The sequence below is a fragment of the Nelusetta ayraudi genome, unplaced genomic scaffold (genome assembly GCF_046127955.1).
Source record: "Nelusetta ayraudi isolate G7.1 ecotype Tasmania unplaced genomic scaffold, CSIRO-AGI_Nayr_v1 ptg000106l, whole genome shotgun sequence".
In the NCBI taxonomy this organism is placed as follows: domain Eukaryota; kingdom Metazoa; phylum Chordata; class Actinopteri; order Tetraodontiformes; family Monacanthidae; genus Nelusetta; species Nelusetta ayraudi.
Genome location: NW_027466156.1, coordinates 982,241 through 998,936, shown reverse-complemented (window position 1 = coordinate 998,936; position 16,696 = coordinate 982,241). Strand labels below are relative to the sequence as shown.

The 16,696-nt window shown below is 50.8% G+C and overlaps 1 protein-coding gene across 1 annotated transcript; it reads left to right on the top strand.

Annotated features, from left to right (window-relative positions):
• Positions 1–3,072: 3,072 nt before the first annotated feature.
• Positions 3,073–15,783, top strand: LOC142903092 (sodium/potassium-transporting ATPase subunit alpha-1). The gene is made up of 23 exons (XM_076048539.1): positions 3,073–3,275; positions 3,657–3,764; positions 6,502–6,561; positions 7,755–7,856; positions 7,987–8,088; positions 8,171–8,284; positions 8,782–8,916; positions 9,028–9,145; positions 9,235–9,503; positions 9,589–9,897; positions 10,569–10,703; positions 10,943–11,135; positions 11,236–11,411; positions 11,515–11,651; positions 11,888–12,038; positions 12,152–12,320; positions 12,412–12,566; positions 12,652–12,775; positions 12,865–13,010; positions 13,381–13,511; positions 13,629–13,730; positions 14,559–14,650; positions 15,548–15,783. Exons 1-23 carry the CDS (start codon positions 3,264–3,266, stop codon positions 15,574–15,576), a joined length of 3,069 nt encoding a protein of 1,022 aa, XP_075904654.1. The 5' UTR covers positions 3,073–3,263; the 3' UTR covers positions 15,577–15,783.
• The last annotated feature ends 913 nt before the right edge of the window (positions 15,784–16,696 follow it).

Sequence of the window (16,696 nt, the reverse complement as noted above, 5' to 3'; positions counted from 1 at the left end):
GTTAGCCTGGCCCTACCAGTGGCAAACTAGCTAGTTAGCCTGGCCCTAGCAGCACTGTCCCAGCTGGTTAACCGGGTGCTAGCATTGGTGTCAAAGCCATTTAGCCTGGTGCTAGTAGCAATCTCCCATCTAGTTAGCCTGGCGCTAGCAGCAGTGTCCTAGCTGGTTAGCCTAGTGCTAGCAGCACTGTCCAAGCTGGTTAGCCTGGTGCTAGCAGCCATGGTGTCCTGTCAAAGGTAAAGCTAAAGTCCTTGTTAGCACCAGTCAAAGGTTTGTCGTCCTTCAAGTGTCAGCAGCTCGTCGAGGTCGGGCGGCAGGTGGAGACGGGAATCCTGGGAATTCTCTGACAAAGTGCTCTTCTGTCGTCACGGTTTGGCACCTCTTAGCGCGGCTGCTTGCCGCTTGTCGTGCAGCGTTTATGTGACGGCGAAAAGGAAAAGGAGGTCAGATGAGTCAGAGCCGCTAAAGTTTCCGTCTTGTAAAGCTGTTTTAATTTTGTTTGTTTTTTTGAAAAAGCTGCAACTTCCCCACTTTGAAACATTTGTGTCACAACGCCAGTAAAGCAGGACAGTTTCCCCAGAAGGCCCTTTTTTCTTTTTTTTTTAAAGAAAGAGCTTTCAAAACCGGTTTCTTTCCTTTTGCGACAGGCAGGCTCGCAGGAGGTCATAAAACTGAAGAGAGATTTTAATATGCGGCCGGTGCAAAGTACACAGCAGCAGCAACGTGCCTCGCCGTCAAACATTGACATTCTGCCTTTTACGTCTGTTGTGTGGGTCAGGAACTCTAGTGGTTCACCATCAGACTGGGATGTCCCGCCTGGTCCTGGGCCTCGCTGGACGCAGTGTGACACACACATTCAATTAGCTCAATCTGCTTCGAATGTTGAAATAATTCCTTGCAGTGAGCCGCAGCTGCAACTGAAAACAAGACTAACGAGACACACACACACACACACACACACACACACACACACACACACACACACACACACACACACACACACACTCTCTCTCTCTCTCTCCTTCACTTTACTACAATGGCATTCCAAAGGTTGCTGCCCTCATGCTGTTATTACACTCCAGGCTGATGTTTGGGGCCAAACAAGCGCCCAGATGTCCCGGCGGTGGCGGTGGTGGCGGCGGTGGCATCGGCCCTGTGGTTTGGTTCTGTACGGCCCGGGTGGTCCGCTTCCCACAGGCACGGTGCCTCTGACGCCCACCCCTCAAGCCCCCACTGTCACCTCCATGTCGTCCCCTCCCCCCCTCGGGTGGCTGCAGCATGTAAACAGATACTCGTCTCGTCTGCAGCCGTGTTTGAGTAAAAGGTGTCGTCCTCTCCACCCTCCAACCCCCGCCCCTCCCCCCCATGTCATTGAGAAAGCCTGTATTGGGGGTTGGGGTTGGGGTGGTGGGGGGGTGGAGCCACAGGTTCCAGTGCATTGTAATCAGGAACCAGTTTCCATTGTGCGGCAGTGAGAAACGATGCTGCTGCTGCCGCCGCTATGCCTCCTCTTCTTCTCTGGCCTGCATCGCCATTCATCCCTTCCAGGTTTTCTATGATTCATTTTTTCATCCCATTTCCCATGATTCCTTTCACCTCCTGTCACCACCGTGGAGCTCGCCCTCTTTAAAGCGGCAGCAGAAGTGAAAACTTGTTTAAAACCTGAGTTTTAGCGGTTTTCATTCACGTCCCTTGCTGGTTTTTCTGTCGCCGTCACTCCCTCCCCGTCCTCACCCTCACATGTCCTCCCCCCTCCCCCGCCCCGCTTCATTTGGTGGCTATAAACAGAGAGGGAGTTTACTACAAACACATCCAACAAGCTGCCTCCCTCCCTCCGCTGCTCCAGTGAGACATCAGGGGTCGTTGGTGTCACTCGCTTGCTCAAGGCAAGGTGTCCGCTGCCGCCACCGCCGCCGCCACCAGCACACTCCCTTACTCCCCTCCTCGCCCCGCCTGTGACTACACGTCACATCCGTCACAGCAGTTCACCACCGAGTCGTGCGGGTCAAGGACGCAGTGACTCTCTGAGCCACTCGACGACTCCAGTGAATCATTCATCTCTGCTTTAAACTTTACGACGTTTCACTGGGAAGACGGGGGGTGGGGGGGTGGGTAGTTACCTGTCAGGTAGCGTGACCCCTGGAGGTCACCTGAATCAGAATCAGGAGGGGGGGTTGAAGGTCATTAAGTTGTTTTCAGTCAATATCAAACATCTTGGATGGGCAACTTCTGCCAGATTTTGCATGAGGAGCTGCTGAACGTTGACCTTCCACAGGACCCCCCCAACCTCCCCAGCCCCCCCACTCCCTTTGCATTCCACCGGTTATCAGCACTTTGTCTCATCTCTCTCTGTCAAGTCCCAAATAAATCAGCAGCCGCTGTTAATCAGCCGCCTTGGCCCCTTTCACTCTGTCCTCTGTCCTCCGCCGAGCCGCTCTGGACTTTCACCTCTTTTTTCTTTCCAGTGCTGCATTTTATCTCTGGCCTCTGTCATGTTGCCGTGACTGCTATCTCTCTCTTTCTATCTCTCTCTCTCCCCCCTTGCTTATTCATTTATTTATTTATTTTTACTTCTCTCATCGCGCTCCGTCCCTGTTTGCATTGTCAACGCGGCCAACAAGAAGAAGAAGAAGAAGAAGAAGAAGAAGAAGAAGCTTCAGGTCAGCGCTGCTGAAGGGCGTCCTGGTCACCCGACACCCACCCAGCTGATTGCTACCTGTTGCACGTTGAAAGGTCAAAAAGGTAGCGAGAGCAAGAAGGGGAGAGAGCGAGCGAGAGAGTGAAGACAGGAAAAGGAGAGAGTGGGAGGGGGAGGGAGGAGAGAGAGAGAGAGAGAGAGAGAGAGAGAGAGAGAGAGAGAGAGAGCAGTAAGAACAAAACCAGGAAGTTGAGCAAGATCCAGGGCCTCCCCCTAAAACTGCTAAACTCCTCCCCCTCCCCTTCCCCCTTCACACCAACCACTACCTCACCTGTTAGAGCACACCCATCCCCCACCCCTCCTCCCCTGTGTGGGGGTGGGGGTGGGGGGGGGGGGTCAGGTGGGTATAAAGGTATGTTAACGTGCGGCAGCCTATCTTCTTCTCCGCTCTGGCCGGGTGGTGAAAGAGAGTCAGCAAGCGGTGGGCCCAGGAGAGAGAGAGAGAGTGTGTGTGTGGGGAGAGAGAGAGAGAGAGAGGCGAGCGAGCGAGAGAGAGGCGGAGTAAGAAAGCAGTAATTTAAAAAAAGACAATTGGATTAAGTGTTCTCAGACGTGCGCCGCAACCATGGGGCTGGGAGTAAGTACTGCAACTCTGTCACATGTTTTCTCTCAAAGTCTGGGGGGTTTTGGATTTGGCCTGAGAGAAAGTTTACTTTTGTTTAGTTGAGTTTTTTCTCCTTTCCTGCCACAGCGCTCTCGCTTCAGTGGAACTTTGTACGTTCGTGGTAAAAATAGCGGCCCAGTGTTTCTCTGAAAGCCTCGTCCGGCGCTCGGGGACTCTGTTTTGTCTTCTTAAAAGGAAGATCGTGGCGGCGTTCGACGCGACTTTTTAACTGCCGGTGGGCGCTGGGCAGGCGCGCACATTGCGGGGAGAGGAAAGCAGGAAACCGTAGCGGCTGCCACATGTTGCCGAGTCTGAAAATGTGGTTTGTCTGTTTTCTCGCCTCTCTCCACCCAGAGAGGCAAAGAGGAGTACAAGCTGGCGGCCACCTCAGATGGCAAGGACAAGAAGGGCAAGAAGAAGGGGGAGAAGGACATGGACGACCTGAAGAAAGAAGTCGATCTGGTGAGTAAACACACTGAGAGAAAAGAGACTAAGAAGCAGAAGAAGGAAGCAGTCGGGCTGTAGTTATTGTGAGGCAGAAGTTTCCTACCAAGAAAGACGAGCTGTTTAAAAAGAGTGCGAGAACAATGAGAGGAACTGAGAAGAACCTTCCTCAGCTTAATCACCACGTCCTGTCTGTCCGTCTGTCTGTCTCACTGACTGACTGACTGACAGCCCTCTTCGGCGCCCCCCCGCACGCGCCGACTCGTTAGCCTCAGGTTAGCCCGGCGTCACATGTCATCAGGGGGGTTTTCACGGCTCCGCTTAACCGCTCAGTCGTGCTTATCAGTTCTGGAGCGGCTGGGCGGGAGCCCCCTCGTTACTGCCTCGGCGACACACACAGCCCAAGACTCTGTGTGTGTGTGTGTGTGTGTGTGTGCGCGCACGCGCGCATGCGTTTCCTTCCTGGTTGTTGAGCTTTTGCGGAGTTTTTTTTTTAAGTTCTTCAGTCGGCTCCGGTGTTTCCTGCGCAGGGCAGCCTCCACTTTTCCACCGCCGTCAGCACTCCGACGCTCGTGAGGTCGTTCTGCAAGGTCGTTCTTGGCTCGGCATCCACAGGGCGAAAGGCCGGCGGTCGGCAGGTTTCACACCTGCGACTTTGTCTCAGTTAAAATGTTTCCGTTTACAGACATGTGAGGCTCCTAAAGTAGGAGAGAAAAACAAGTTTACAACTTTACAACAACTCCCGTCCCTGAGTTCCCCTGGGAGAAACAAAAGGGCCTTTTTCAGCTTCGGATAGACAATGACCTTCTCAAGGTCGGCGGGAAGGTCACCACATCGCCGTAACCTCAAAGCACTTCAAGCGCTGCGCGATAATGACGTGTTACAGTGGATCTTAAAAGTTAAAAATGTCACTTTTCTGTGTTTTTTTTCCCACGCTCTGTGTCTTGCTGTCGCCGCCGTGTCAGAACTTGGAGGCGTGTCGCCGCTCGCTCACAGGTGGTTGACGGGTGCACAGTTTGATTAACATTTCACGGGTGAAATATTCATCATCTCTTAACTTTTATTAGTCTTTTTTTTCGTTAATCATGCGTGTCCCTTGCCCACGGCGGCTTCTGGCTGGTGGAGCTCTGCAGCTTATTGGCTAATAAATCACCCCATTCAGGTGACATATTAATGATTATTACCCCCTGGTGTCTTAACTAGATTTCAAAGTCCGGGCCTCCAAGGTCCACTCAAGGTCGTTTGAGTCGCCCTCAGGCCTCAGGCAGGCGTCCGTCCTGGATTGGGCGCCACCTGAAGGTCGGCGATGTCGCTGAAAAAAAAAGATCAGATGAAAATCTTTTATTTTGAAAAAGGTTGAAGTGGAGGAGCAGCGGTGAGATCACAGCCTGCTCCTCCACCGAGCTGACGCGTTAATGATTATGACGCTGCCGTTCCTCTGCCATCATATCATTAACCAAGGCGTCAAAGTCCAGCCCCTACTGGGTGACCGGGCGCCGCCGCCGCCATGGCAATGGACAGGAAGCAGCGGCGCTCTAATGTCCGAGAAGGAGCAACGAAAGCGTGCCAGGTTTTACGTGAGGAGTTGTCAGTCAGAGTTGCTTCTTTCTTGATCGTTGCTGAAGTCAAGCGGTTCTGGAGCTCGTGATCAAACATCACGTGCACGGCGCCTTCGACGCGGCCAAACTCGCTGCCCGACAATTATCCCGAGAGGACGGTCGCGCTCGGACGCAGCCGTGCAATTACCGCCGCCGGCGCACGTCCAGGCCCCGCCCCCTTCTGCCAGCCCCGTCTGTAAACACACTGCACCACATGTAAACGATGAACTCATCTGTTTACCGACGCTGCCAACGTTTCTTTGCGTGGAAAAAATGTTTTTGTGCCTGTGAAGCTTGTTGAGGCATTTAAGGCACGTAGGGAAACTCTGCGTTGCCCTGCTGCTCCTGATGCTGCTGGTACACACCGTACAAGTTTGTGTCTGAACAAAAATTTGAGAAAAACAAGGTATTAATCACATAAAAGAACGGGGAAAAAATCACGGTGAGTCACGTATGCCAGGTCACCGAACTAAAACCCACCATCATCACACTGATGAGCGTCAGTGTGGGTTCATCTTTGTGCAGGAGATGCTTCAACTCCCCGCTAGTGCAGCTTTGGAGAGAAAAAAAGCTGTAAGGTGGGAGTCAGCGTATGATTACAGTTCATCCAAATTGCGTTTGGAACAATATCTGCTCATTCAGTCACTGTAGGCGTTCCAAAAAAACATCATAATAAAAATTGAGATGTAAAACACGCACACAGTGTAGGCACATGAACACAACCGGTTCTTCTCAGCACCGTGCACTTGCACATCCATCCATCCATCCATCCAACCACTCCTTTTTGCTTTTTGTGTTGTGTTGTGTGTTTGTGTAATCACAACAAATTAAGAAACAAGAAAAAAAATTGGATTCCTGCAGCTGCCATTTAAGCTTTTTAATTACAGGACACCTTCATGGAGGGAAAATAAGACCCAGACCTCAGGCAGCAACAACAGCTGAAGGAGCAGCAGCACGACAATAGTAGAAATATATACACATGTAATATAGACCAAGAACCAAAACATATAGACAGTCAGCAAGAGGGTTTGCTCCTGTCAGCCGCAGTTCTGCTGGAATTGTCCCTTCAAAACACGTGAAGATGATGGTGATGATGATGATCATTCTAAAAATAGAAATATAATGCTTTGACTGTGTGTGTTTCCCTCTGTGCGCAGGATGACCACAAGCTAACCCTGGACGAACTCCACAGAAAATACGGAACGGACTTGAGCAGGGTGAGCAGCCTTTTGTTGACATTGTGTGTGTGTGTGTGTGTGTTTGTGTGTGTGTGTGTGTGTGTGTGTGTGTGTGTGTGTGTGTGTGTGTGTGTGTGTCTCTCTCTCTCTCTCTCTCTCGGTAATTGGCCAGGTTTGTTTGACCGGCTGTGTGTTATCAGGCCGCCTCATCGCAGGCAGAGAAGCACCGGCGGCTCAAACTGAGTTCAAAGCTGCGGCGCCGGCCCCTCAAATAGCCGTGTTTTTACCTGCCGTATCTTATTTTTATGTTCATGATGATGTTTTATGAAGTCGTACTGGCCTTTTTGCCAAACGCTTGTTCTTGATGACCTCAAGCTCAAAGCCTATGTTACCCTTATTGCAGAATATTAGTTTAAATTATTCTAATTCAAATGTTTCTTTGTATCCTAAACAAGGAAGTCATGTCTTTAAAATATGTAGTACCTCAAAACACACCTATTTTCCTCAGACAGATTATAATCATTCTCCTGTGACTCGCCTGGACCTGCCTCCAGGTGTCATAATCAAGATGTTTTTAAAAATCAACACCATAACCTGGATGGTAAACAGTAACAGTCATGGAGAAAATGTCCTGCTGCAGGGTTAGAGGCTTTGCGTGTCACAGGCAGGTTCCTTCATCCAGCCAAAGGCTTGACTGTGCTGCCGCCGCTGCTGCTTATTATCCCCTGAAATCTGACGCTGGACTTCGCCCCAAAAACAAAGACCTTCATTCATTCATGCGGCGGTGGCGGCGGCGACGGCGGTAACCAGGCTGCTGCAGTGGTGGCCCTGCCCACCTGGCTGGCCCAGGCCTCCCCTTCTTTCCCCCCTCCTCCGGCTCCTCCTCTCTCCTTAGAAGGGGAGGTGTGACCCACCGCTGGGGAGCTGCACGCGTGCGAGCGAGACGGGCGACTGTCCCGCTCACATGCGGCGGCGCCCCCTGCCTGGAACAGGAAGTGGCGGGCCTGTAAGATCTCAGTCCCCCCCCGCTTTTGCGTATGCGCCTCCCTTTGTTGTCCCGCCGAGCTAATAACGGGGTTGCGTTGGCGAGCCAGTGAACGGAGCTCCTCCGGCAAACAAAACCTGGAAGCTCGGCCCCTTCTCACACGGCACTTCCTGAGCTCACACAGCCACCAGGCGGGACAGTCAACAGTCCTTCAAGTATCTCATTATTTTTTTCCTGTCCTCCTCAGGGTCTTTCCAAGTCCAGAGTCAAAGAGATCTTCGCCCGCGATGGTCCCAACGCCCTCACACCCCCCCCAACCACGCCCGAGTGGGTCAAATTCTGCAAACAGGTAAATTCCAAGTCTCCCTTTATTGTCGACCTTTGTTTGCTATATGCAAATGATAAGCAACAAGTGAGACATCCAGTTCAGCAACAAGTCAAACCAGACTGACTGACCCCCCCTCCACTCTTGTCTGCAGCTGTTTGGCGGTTTCTCCATGCTGCTGTGGATCGGCGCCTTGCTCTGCTTCCTGGCCTACACCATTCAGGCCATCTACGAGGAGGAGCCCGCCAACGACAATGTGAGCTGGTGGCGTGTTTAGTCAATGCTGATTTTGTGGTGCACACCAGCCTGACCCTGTGCCTCACTGGCCCCCCCTGCAGCTGTACCTGGGCGTTGTGCTGTCCGCTGTCGTGATCATCACCGGCTGCTTCTCCTACTACCAAGAGGCCAAGAGCTCCAAGATCATGGACTCCTTCAAGAACATGGTCCCACAGGTGCGTCACACTCCCGACCGTCAGAGGCACAGAGTGATTGAAATTTGGGGAGCGGGGGCAGATTTGGATAACACAAGGAATTCTGTTTTGTTTTGTTTTGTTTTGTTTTGTTTTGTGAAACATTTTGACCAAAATCTGAAATTAGTTGTGAAACAGTATTATGAAACAGTAAGATATTATTTATATATATTATTATAAAATTATATTGTATTTTATGGATTAGATATTCATCTTGAGAATGAAGGGTTTCAGCAAAGGACAGTCTGGCAATTTTGTCATCTCAGAACCTGTAAAATTCTGGAGTTTTACCTTGCGCCGGTTCATTATGAACTATTACAAAAACACAAACATGCTCCTTATAAAGGGCGTCACTCCTTCAGTCATACGTCCATTAGATCACCGTGTTTATCCAACCGCTGAGCCTTTAAGCCATGAGTCATTGACGCCGTCTGGTTTTGAAAAACATGCGTTTTCCACTTTTGCGGTTCCGAACACAGCAAGCCCTGGTGGTCCGCGATGGCGAGAAGCAGAGCATCAACGCAGAGGAGGTGGTGGTGGGTGACCTGGTGGAGGTGAAGGGCGGCGACAGGATCCCCGCTGACCTCAGGATCGTCTCTGCTCACGGCTGCAAGGTGAGGAGGAGCCGCTGAGTGAACATCTGTGAGGACAGAGCTACGTAGCCTGGACCAAAGTGTTCCTGCGGCTGTTATTTAACATATTTCGACCCACCAATCCCAACTCAGGTGGACAACTCCTCTCTGACCGGTGAGTCAGAGCCTCAGACTCGAACCCCAGACTTCTCCAACGACAACCCTCTGGAGACCAGGAACATCGTCTTTTTCTCCACCAACTGTGTTGAAGGTCAGCAGCAAACACAGAGCATAAGCTCTGCAAGGTTTGGACCCACCACCCTCCCTCTAAAACCCTCCTGCTCCCTCACACCCCCTCAGGAACGGCCCGAGGAATCGTCATCAACACCGGCGACCGCACCGTCATGGGCCGCATTGCCACGCTGGCCTCTAGCCTGGAGGGCGGCAAGACGCCCATCGCCATCGAGATCGAGCACTTCATCCACATCATCACAGGCGTGGCCGTCTTCCTGGGTGTCTCCTTCTTCATCCTCTCCCTCATCCTGGGCTACGGCTGGCTGGAGGCCGTCATCTTCCTCATCGGTATCATCGTGGCCAACGTGCCTGAAGGTCTCCTGGCCACTGTCACTGTGAGTTCCTCAGCTTTTTTCCTTTTTTTCGTCACCAATCGGTGAACCCCGCCACCAGACTGACTCTCGCGATTTCCATCTCCAGGTGTGTCTGACTCTGACGGCCAAGCGCATGGCCAAGAAGAACTGCCTGGTGAAGAACCTGGAGGCCGTGGAGACCCTGGGCTCAACCTCCACCATCTGCTCCGACAAGACTGGCACACTCACCCAGAACAGGATGACGGTGGCCCACATGTGGTTCGACAACCAGATCCACGAGGCCGACACCACAGAGAACCAGAGCGGCACCTCCTTCGACCGCAGCTCGGCCACCTGGGGGGCCCTGGCCAGGATCGCCGGCCTCTGCAACCGCGCCGTCTTCCTGGCCGAGCAGAACAACGTTCCCATCCTGAAGGTGGGCAGTGGCTCTGAAGGTCCTTCAGTTACCCCAGAAAAACACACGTGCCGCTTTTCTCTGGTTCACCCCTTCAGATCAGATCTGAATAATTCAGTAGCTTATGAAGATATTGTGAATGGGGTGTAACATTATCCGTCTTGGATGGTTGTGTGTGAGCTTTTTGTTGAGATCAACAAAAAGATCTGGCAACAGCTGTTTGGATCCATCAAGCTGCACTACGAATCTTTATTTAGAAAAGAAAAAGAAGCAGTTACCATAATGAGAGGGTTGCGTTTTATTGTGTTTTTTGTTTTGGCAGGAGGTGGAGGAGGGGGGGGTTGTCTGGAAATATATTGCAGATGCTAAACCGTGACACAGCAGAAACAGAAGCCCTCGGTTCATTCTCATTCTCCAGCTGAGAGCTGCAAAAAATGAAACAAAGCCAAGACTGATTGACAGCAAATAATTGAAAAACAAAAGCGAGTTTGAGTTTGAGCAGATGGTTTTTGTTTAATCTGCTCCCACTCACGCCTCCCATGCTGGGTTCAGATTCAGACCCCCAGTTTGACTTTCTTTTTCTTTCAAACCTATTGTTCACTAAACATAAATCGATAAAAAAAACAAAACAAAAAAAAAACAGCACCTGAAAGCCACTGATGCCACTTCTCTTCTCCTGCCGAACCTGACAGAGGGACGTGGCCGGTGACGCCTCGGAGGCTGCCCTGCTGAAGTGCATTGAGCTGTGCTGCGGCCCTGTCAACAGCATAAGGGAGAAGTATGCCAAGGTGGCCGAGATCCCCTTCAACTCCACCAACAAGTATCAGGTGAGCCGTCCTGTCACACAATCACCTCACAAGGCAGATTTCTTTGTTGAGATCCTGTGTGAACTGACCTCACCTTTGAACGAAGAGGTTGATGATGTGCCCCCTAGTGGTTGAATTAGGTCATGCCAGTATTAATAGCTTATTTTTATTTTATTATTTTTTTTTTTTAATTTGCTGAACCATAGTTTGAAACCAGGATTCTGACCCAAGACTATTTTTTCCTACCCTTCATCTTGTAGCTGTCCGTCCACAAGAACTCCACCCCTGGAGAAACCAAGCACCTGCTGGTGATGAAGGGAGCCCCTGAGAGGATCCTGGATCGCTGCTCCTCCATCGTCCTCCAGGGCAAGGAACAACCACTTGACGACGAAATGAAGGACGCTTTCCAGAACGCCTATGTGGAGCTGGGAGGACTGGGAGAGAGAGTGCTGGGTAAAGAGGCCAGGACTCCTCTGGCTATCAATTGGCCAATTGGTGACCTGCTAACCTGACCCCATGACGAGCCTTCTCTCTCTTTCTCCACTCTCATCAGGTTTCTGCCACTTCAACCTGCCTGACGACCAGTTCCCAGAAGGCTTTGCCTTTGACACGGACGAGGTGAACTTCCCCACTGAGAACCTCTGCTTCATTGGCCTCATGTCCATGATCGACCCTCCACGTGCCGCCGTGCCCGACGCCGTCGGCAAGTGCAGGAGTGCCGGAATCAAGGTCCGTATCTCCTCGACTCAATCCCACGAGTTTGTGATCATCAGATACACGTCGGAAAAACAATGTGTCCTGAGATTCTCGTGTTTTTTGAATGCGTCATCAGGTCATCATGGTCACTGGTGACCATCCAATCACAGCCAAGGCCATCGCCAAGGGTGTGGGCATCATCTCCGAGGGCAATGAGACAGTTGAAGACATTGCAGCTCGCCTGAACGTGCCCATCTCCGAGGTCAACCCCAGGTCGGTCTTCTTGGTTTTTTATTTTCTCCATCCCACCCACATTTCTTTTTTGTCAAATGTATCCTCCTCGGACACCCTTATCCAAATGGAACAGAGTTAAAGAAGCTTTTGCCAAAATAAAGCTATACACTGATGATTTCATCATAAAGATCAGCCCCAGATTTCCCACTGGGTTTGACAAAGGTTTGCCTTCTTATCAAGGCTTCAGTCCTCACCTTGCTGTCCTCCCCCTTCAGGGACGCCAAGGCCTGCGTGGTGCATGGAGGCGAGCTGAAGGACATGACCTCAGAGCAGCTGGACGATGTGCTCAAGTATCATACCGAGATTGTGTTTGCCAGGACCTCCCCACAGCAGAAGCTGATCATTGTGGAGGGCTTCCAGCGTCAGGTGATGATCCCTACAGCCGTCAGATCGCACTTTTTTACTTTTCATTTTTTCTCGTTTTCGCTACTCTTTGTGGTTCTGGTGAGTTGCTAATGCTGGTTCCCGCTGCCGCGTAGGGTGCCATCGTGGCCGTGACGGGCGATGGTGTCAACGACTCCCCAGCCCTGAAGAAGGCCGACATCGGCGTGGCCATGGGTATCGCCGGCTCCGACGTGTCCAAGCAGGCGGCTGACATGATCCTGCTGGACGACAACTTTGCCTCCATTGTCACCGGAGTGGAAGAAGGTGGCGTATCTTCTCCTCCTCCTCCTCCTACCTCCAAAACAAACATCCCAACAAAACGAGCATCCATAAGGACCAGTCTTTTTCTCGACAGGTCGCCTGATCTTCGACAACTTGAAGAAGTCCATCGCCTACACTCTGACCAGCAACATCCCCGAGATCTCGCCCTTCCTGGTCTTCCTCACCGCCAACATCCCTCTGCCCCTGGGGACCGTAACCATCCTCTGCATTGATCTGGGAACTGACATGGTGCGAACTGGGGAACTAGATTTGAGGGTGGGGTTGTGGCCTTTGCGGAAGTCTAACCAGCTAACCAATGAACGATGGTCCTCAGGTCCCGGCCATCTCCCTGGCCTACGAGGCAGCCGAGAGTGACATCATGAAGAGGCAGCCCAGGAACCCCAAGACAGACAAGCTGGTGAACGAGAGGCTCATCAGCATCGCCTACGGACAGATCGGTGAGTTGGACATCTTCAGTGTTTGACTTGGTGGGACACAACAGCAGAAGCAGCCACCTAACACTCCTCCTCCTCTCCCTCTCCCTCAGGTATGATGCAGGCCACCGCCGGCTTCTTCACCTACTTCGTCATCATGGCGGAGAACGGTTTCTGGCCCACCGACCTGCTGAACCTCAGGTTCATGTGGGACAACAAGTACATCAACGATGTGGAGGACAGCTACGGCCAGCAGTGGGTGAGTGTCTCCGCGCTCAGCTTTTCAAACTGGCTTTTCGCCCGCTTGGCACAGAAAGTTGTCCGGTGTGTTTCCTCAGACTCTTGGCAGCCGGTGCGAGGTTTTGACTCTGGGCGCCCTCTTTTCTGCCTGTTTAAGGATTCAATTCCAGCCGGAACCAGATTGTTCCTGGGCGCACTGACACACCTCGTAGTTATTTTAATTTGCCTTCCATCATAATCAACAACTGAAAGTTTTATTAATACAAGACATTATTTCTCCTTTTAACCCTCCATGGGTTCATGGGTGGAGTTCTGGACATACTAAGCATTTCTGGGGCCATTGTACAGTTTTGCACAATGTGTAAGGACTTTTTCTTTTCACCCCCCAGACGTACCAGAGCAGAAAAATTGTAGAGTACACCTGCCACACGGCCTTCTTCGCCAGCATCGTCGTCGTCCAGTGGGCTGATCTCATCATCTGCAAGACCAGGAGGAACTCCATCTTGCAGCAGGGCATGAAGTGAGCGTTGCGTGCTCCTCCCGCCCCCACCCCCTCACCCGAAGGAGACCCCCTAACCTGCAATAACACAATCTGACCTCCGGGGGGTTGTACTAACTAACTGTCTCCCTCCTGCAGGAACCGCATCCTCATCTTCGGCCTGTTTGAGGAGACGGCACTGGCTGCCTTCCTGTCGTACTGCCCGGGCATGGATGTGGCCCTCAGAATGTTCCCTCTAAAGTGAGTGACGTTCACACACACGGACTTGCACGCATGCACACGATTTGATTGTCTTAGACATCTCAAGAGTTTTTTTTTCTATTTTATTTTGGCGCCAGCTTGTCTTTTGCGTTTTTTTTGGTTTGCAGTCTGCCTCTCCACTGCCATCTGGTGGACGCTTGGCATCGAAGCTTATTTATGAGCTAAAACGTCCTTGCTTCTAAACATTTTATTAAAATTTAACCAGAAATGAGACTAATGAGACACCTGGACTGCGATTTCAAACACCATGCAGATTGAAGAGATAATCTGACGCAATGTGGCTTGTCTTAATGTGGCCACTTTATCAGTACAACCCACATCAAGTGTGTCCACATCAAGACCCTCCGCCTCCTCTTCACGGAAACCATTTCATCAGCTCCTTTATTCTTTATTCCCCACCTCTGTATTTTTCTGTCGTTGTTGTTTGTGGAATCCTCTTTAATGCGAGCGTCTGGCATCTTTTTTCACATTTACATTTATTTATTTAAATTCTTTTTCGCCGTCCTATTTTTATTTTGGTCTCGTCTGCTTTGTTTTCCGCTGCCTCCGTGGTGTCTTGGCAGCCAGAGGGAAGCCGGGGAGAGGAATAATCACGCTCTGTGTTAATGACCTGCAATCGTTTTTTATTGGCCGACTGGCGGTACATTGAATTGATCGGTGAAGATTGACCGTTGGAAGCTAGAAGTCACGTCTCGTGATAAATAACAAATGGTGCTTTTCGCTCAGACTTCTTTCGGCTTGTCGTTAAAACCAAATGTGATGTGATGGATTTGAACCTGGATCTCCCTCTTGTCTCTTGTCCTGCAGGCCGACCTGGTGGTTCTGCGCCTTCCCCTACTCCCTGCTCATCTTCCTGTACGACGAGGCCAGAAGATACATCCTCAGACGCAACCCAGGCGGTGAGAACCTTCAAATCCACTTCTTCTGTGTGTGTGTGTGTGTGTGTGTGTGCACTGCCCACAACTTATACTGGGCATGGACCAGTGAACTCTGTCAGATGGCAGCAACCTCCCCACCCCCTCTCCAACCCCTCCGTTGGGATTAGAACCCCCAACCTCGCCATTGGTAGAGACGTGTTACACCCACGGAGCTGAGCAGAACCTGTATACAGTGCCGGCTCTGCTGCAGCTGTGCTTGTATGTGTATGTGTATGTGTGTGTGTGTGTGTGTGTGTTTGAGAGAGTGTGTGTGAGAGCTACATCTGAGCCCCACAGCACAGATCAGTGAACACCTCGTTGCCTATTCATGGTGAATAATGTGCTGGAATCACACAATAACAACAAAACAACAAACAACAAACAAATAAGAAAAGAAGACTGTTAAAAAAACGAAGATATTTTAAGTTGAGTTGAGTTGAGTTTTAGTTCAGTTTCTCCAGTGCAGCCAGACACGCCTGAGGTGGCGTCAAGTTTTGGCTGTTTGTGGAAAACATGATTCCAGCCCGAACACAAGCGTTCTTCAGTGTCTCTCTGGCCCTAAAAATAAACCTCCACTTCAGCTTCTGAAAGCCATCCATCCATCCATCCATCCAGTCAGCTGCCAATCCCAGCTGGGTCTGGGCGAGGGGGACAGAGTCACAACCCCCGGATGTAGCTGTATTGTGTGCGGATGTTGTTGTGGAGCGAAGGCCTTCTGGGCCATAGTGAAGGATTTTATTTTTTAATGCGGATCTAAAAGATGTGGCTAAGCACCTCAGAGATGCTTCGGCCGGGTTTTTTAGCGAGGGAGAAGTAGACCAGTAGACCTCTGCTAAGAGTGAAATGTTTCCTAATTGTGTCTCCTCTTGGTTTTTGTAGGTTGGGTGGAACAAGAAACGTACTACTGAGTCCACGTCGCGCTGTCACCAGAGCGCAATCACTTGTCTTTTTATGTCTTATTTTATTTCTCCCTGGACATGTTACATGTTAGGCGTGACCGTGGCAAATGAAACAACACGCTAGCATCATGGATTTAAATTAAGAAAAAAGAAAAAAACAAACGTACCTTGGTGTAAATGTCCTTCACAATAAACAAAAAACATGTCCGAAACCAAGCAGACCGTCTCTGTATGTTTTGTTGGGCTCCAGGTTTGTTTTGTTTTTTAAAGGAGACAGATAGGACTTCAAACTTTCTCTCATTTTAAGCATCAGCAAAAAAAACAGGAAATAAATAAATCATTTTGAGTCTGAGGGATGATCAATATGTCGGTTTTATTGCAACTGCAGCAGATTTTTTACCTGCTTTTATGTTGTTGCTTGCTCTTTGTATGTGTGTAGGTGTGTGTGTGTGTGTATGTGTGAGTGGTGCGTGCGTCCATTATGTGGAGGGCCTGTCTGCCTCAGTACTGTTTGCAGTGGATTGCTCAGTTGACCGCTAATGCAAAGAGGCCCTGAGTGAAAACGAACCAAGTGCTTTTCGCTTGCTGTGTTTACCCGCGTCATTAACAACGGCCCATTCCTCCACCAGCCTGCTGCCTGCGCGTGTGTGTGTGTGTGTGTGTGTGTGTGTGTGTGTGTGTGTGTGTGTGTTGTTGGCAATGTCGAGCCAATGCACACAAACACACACACACTTGTATCCGATCCCCCAACCACCCACCCACCACCAAAAAAAAAACAATCCAAATCCTGGATTGCGATCATCATCTAAAATTGAGCAACTCAGCCTTGTTGCTGCTGATTGGCTCTTTCAGCCGGCCAATCAGGGCTTCTCATGTGTCATTCGGTACAGCAGAGGGCGCTGCGCCATGGTGATGGAGGATGGGAGGGGAGGGATCGAGGGGAGGAGATGGGGACCGAGGAAGGAAGCGTGTCGCTAATAAACCAGATTGTTATGGTTTAAAACGGATGAACAGTCGCACGTTTCTCCTCCTTTCTTCACATTCACCCTGATCAGACGCAATTAAAGGGATTAATCAGAGCGGGAGGACGAGGCGGATGGGGGAGGGGGAGGAAGACGAGGAGGAAGGC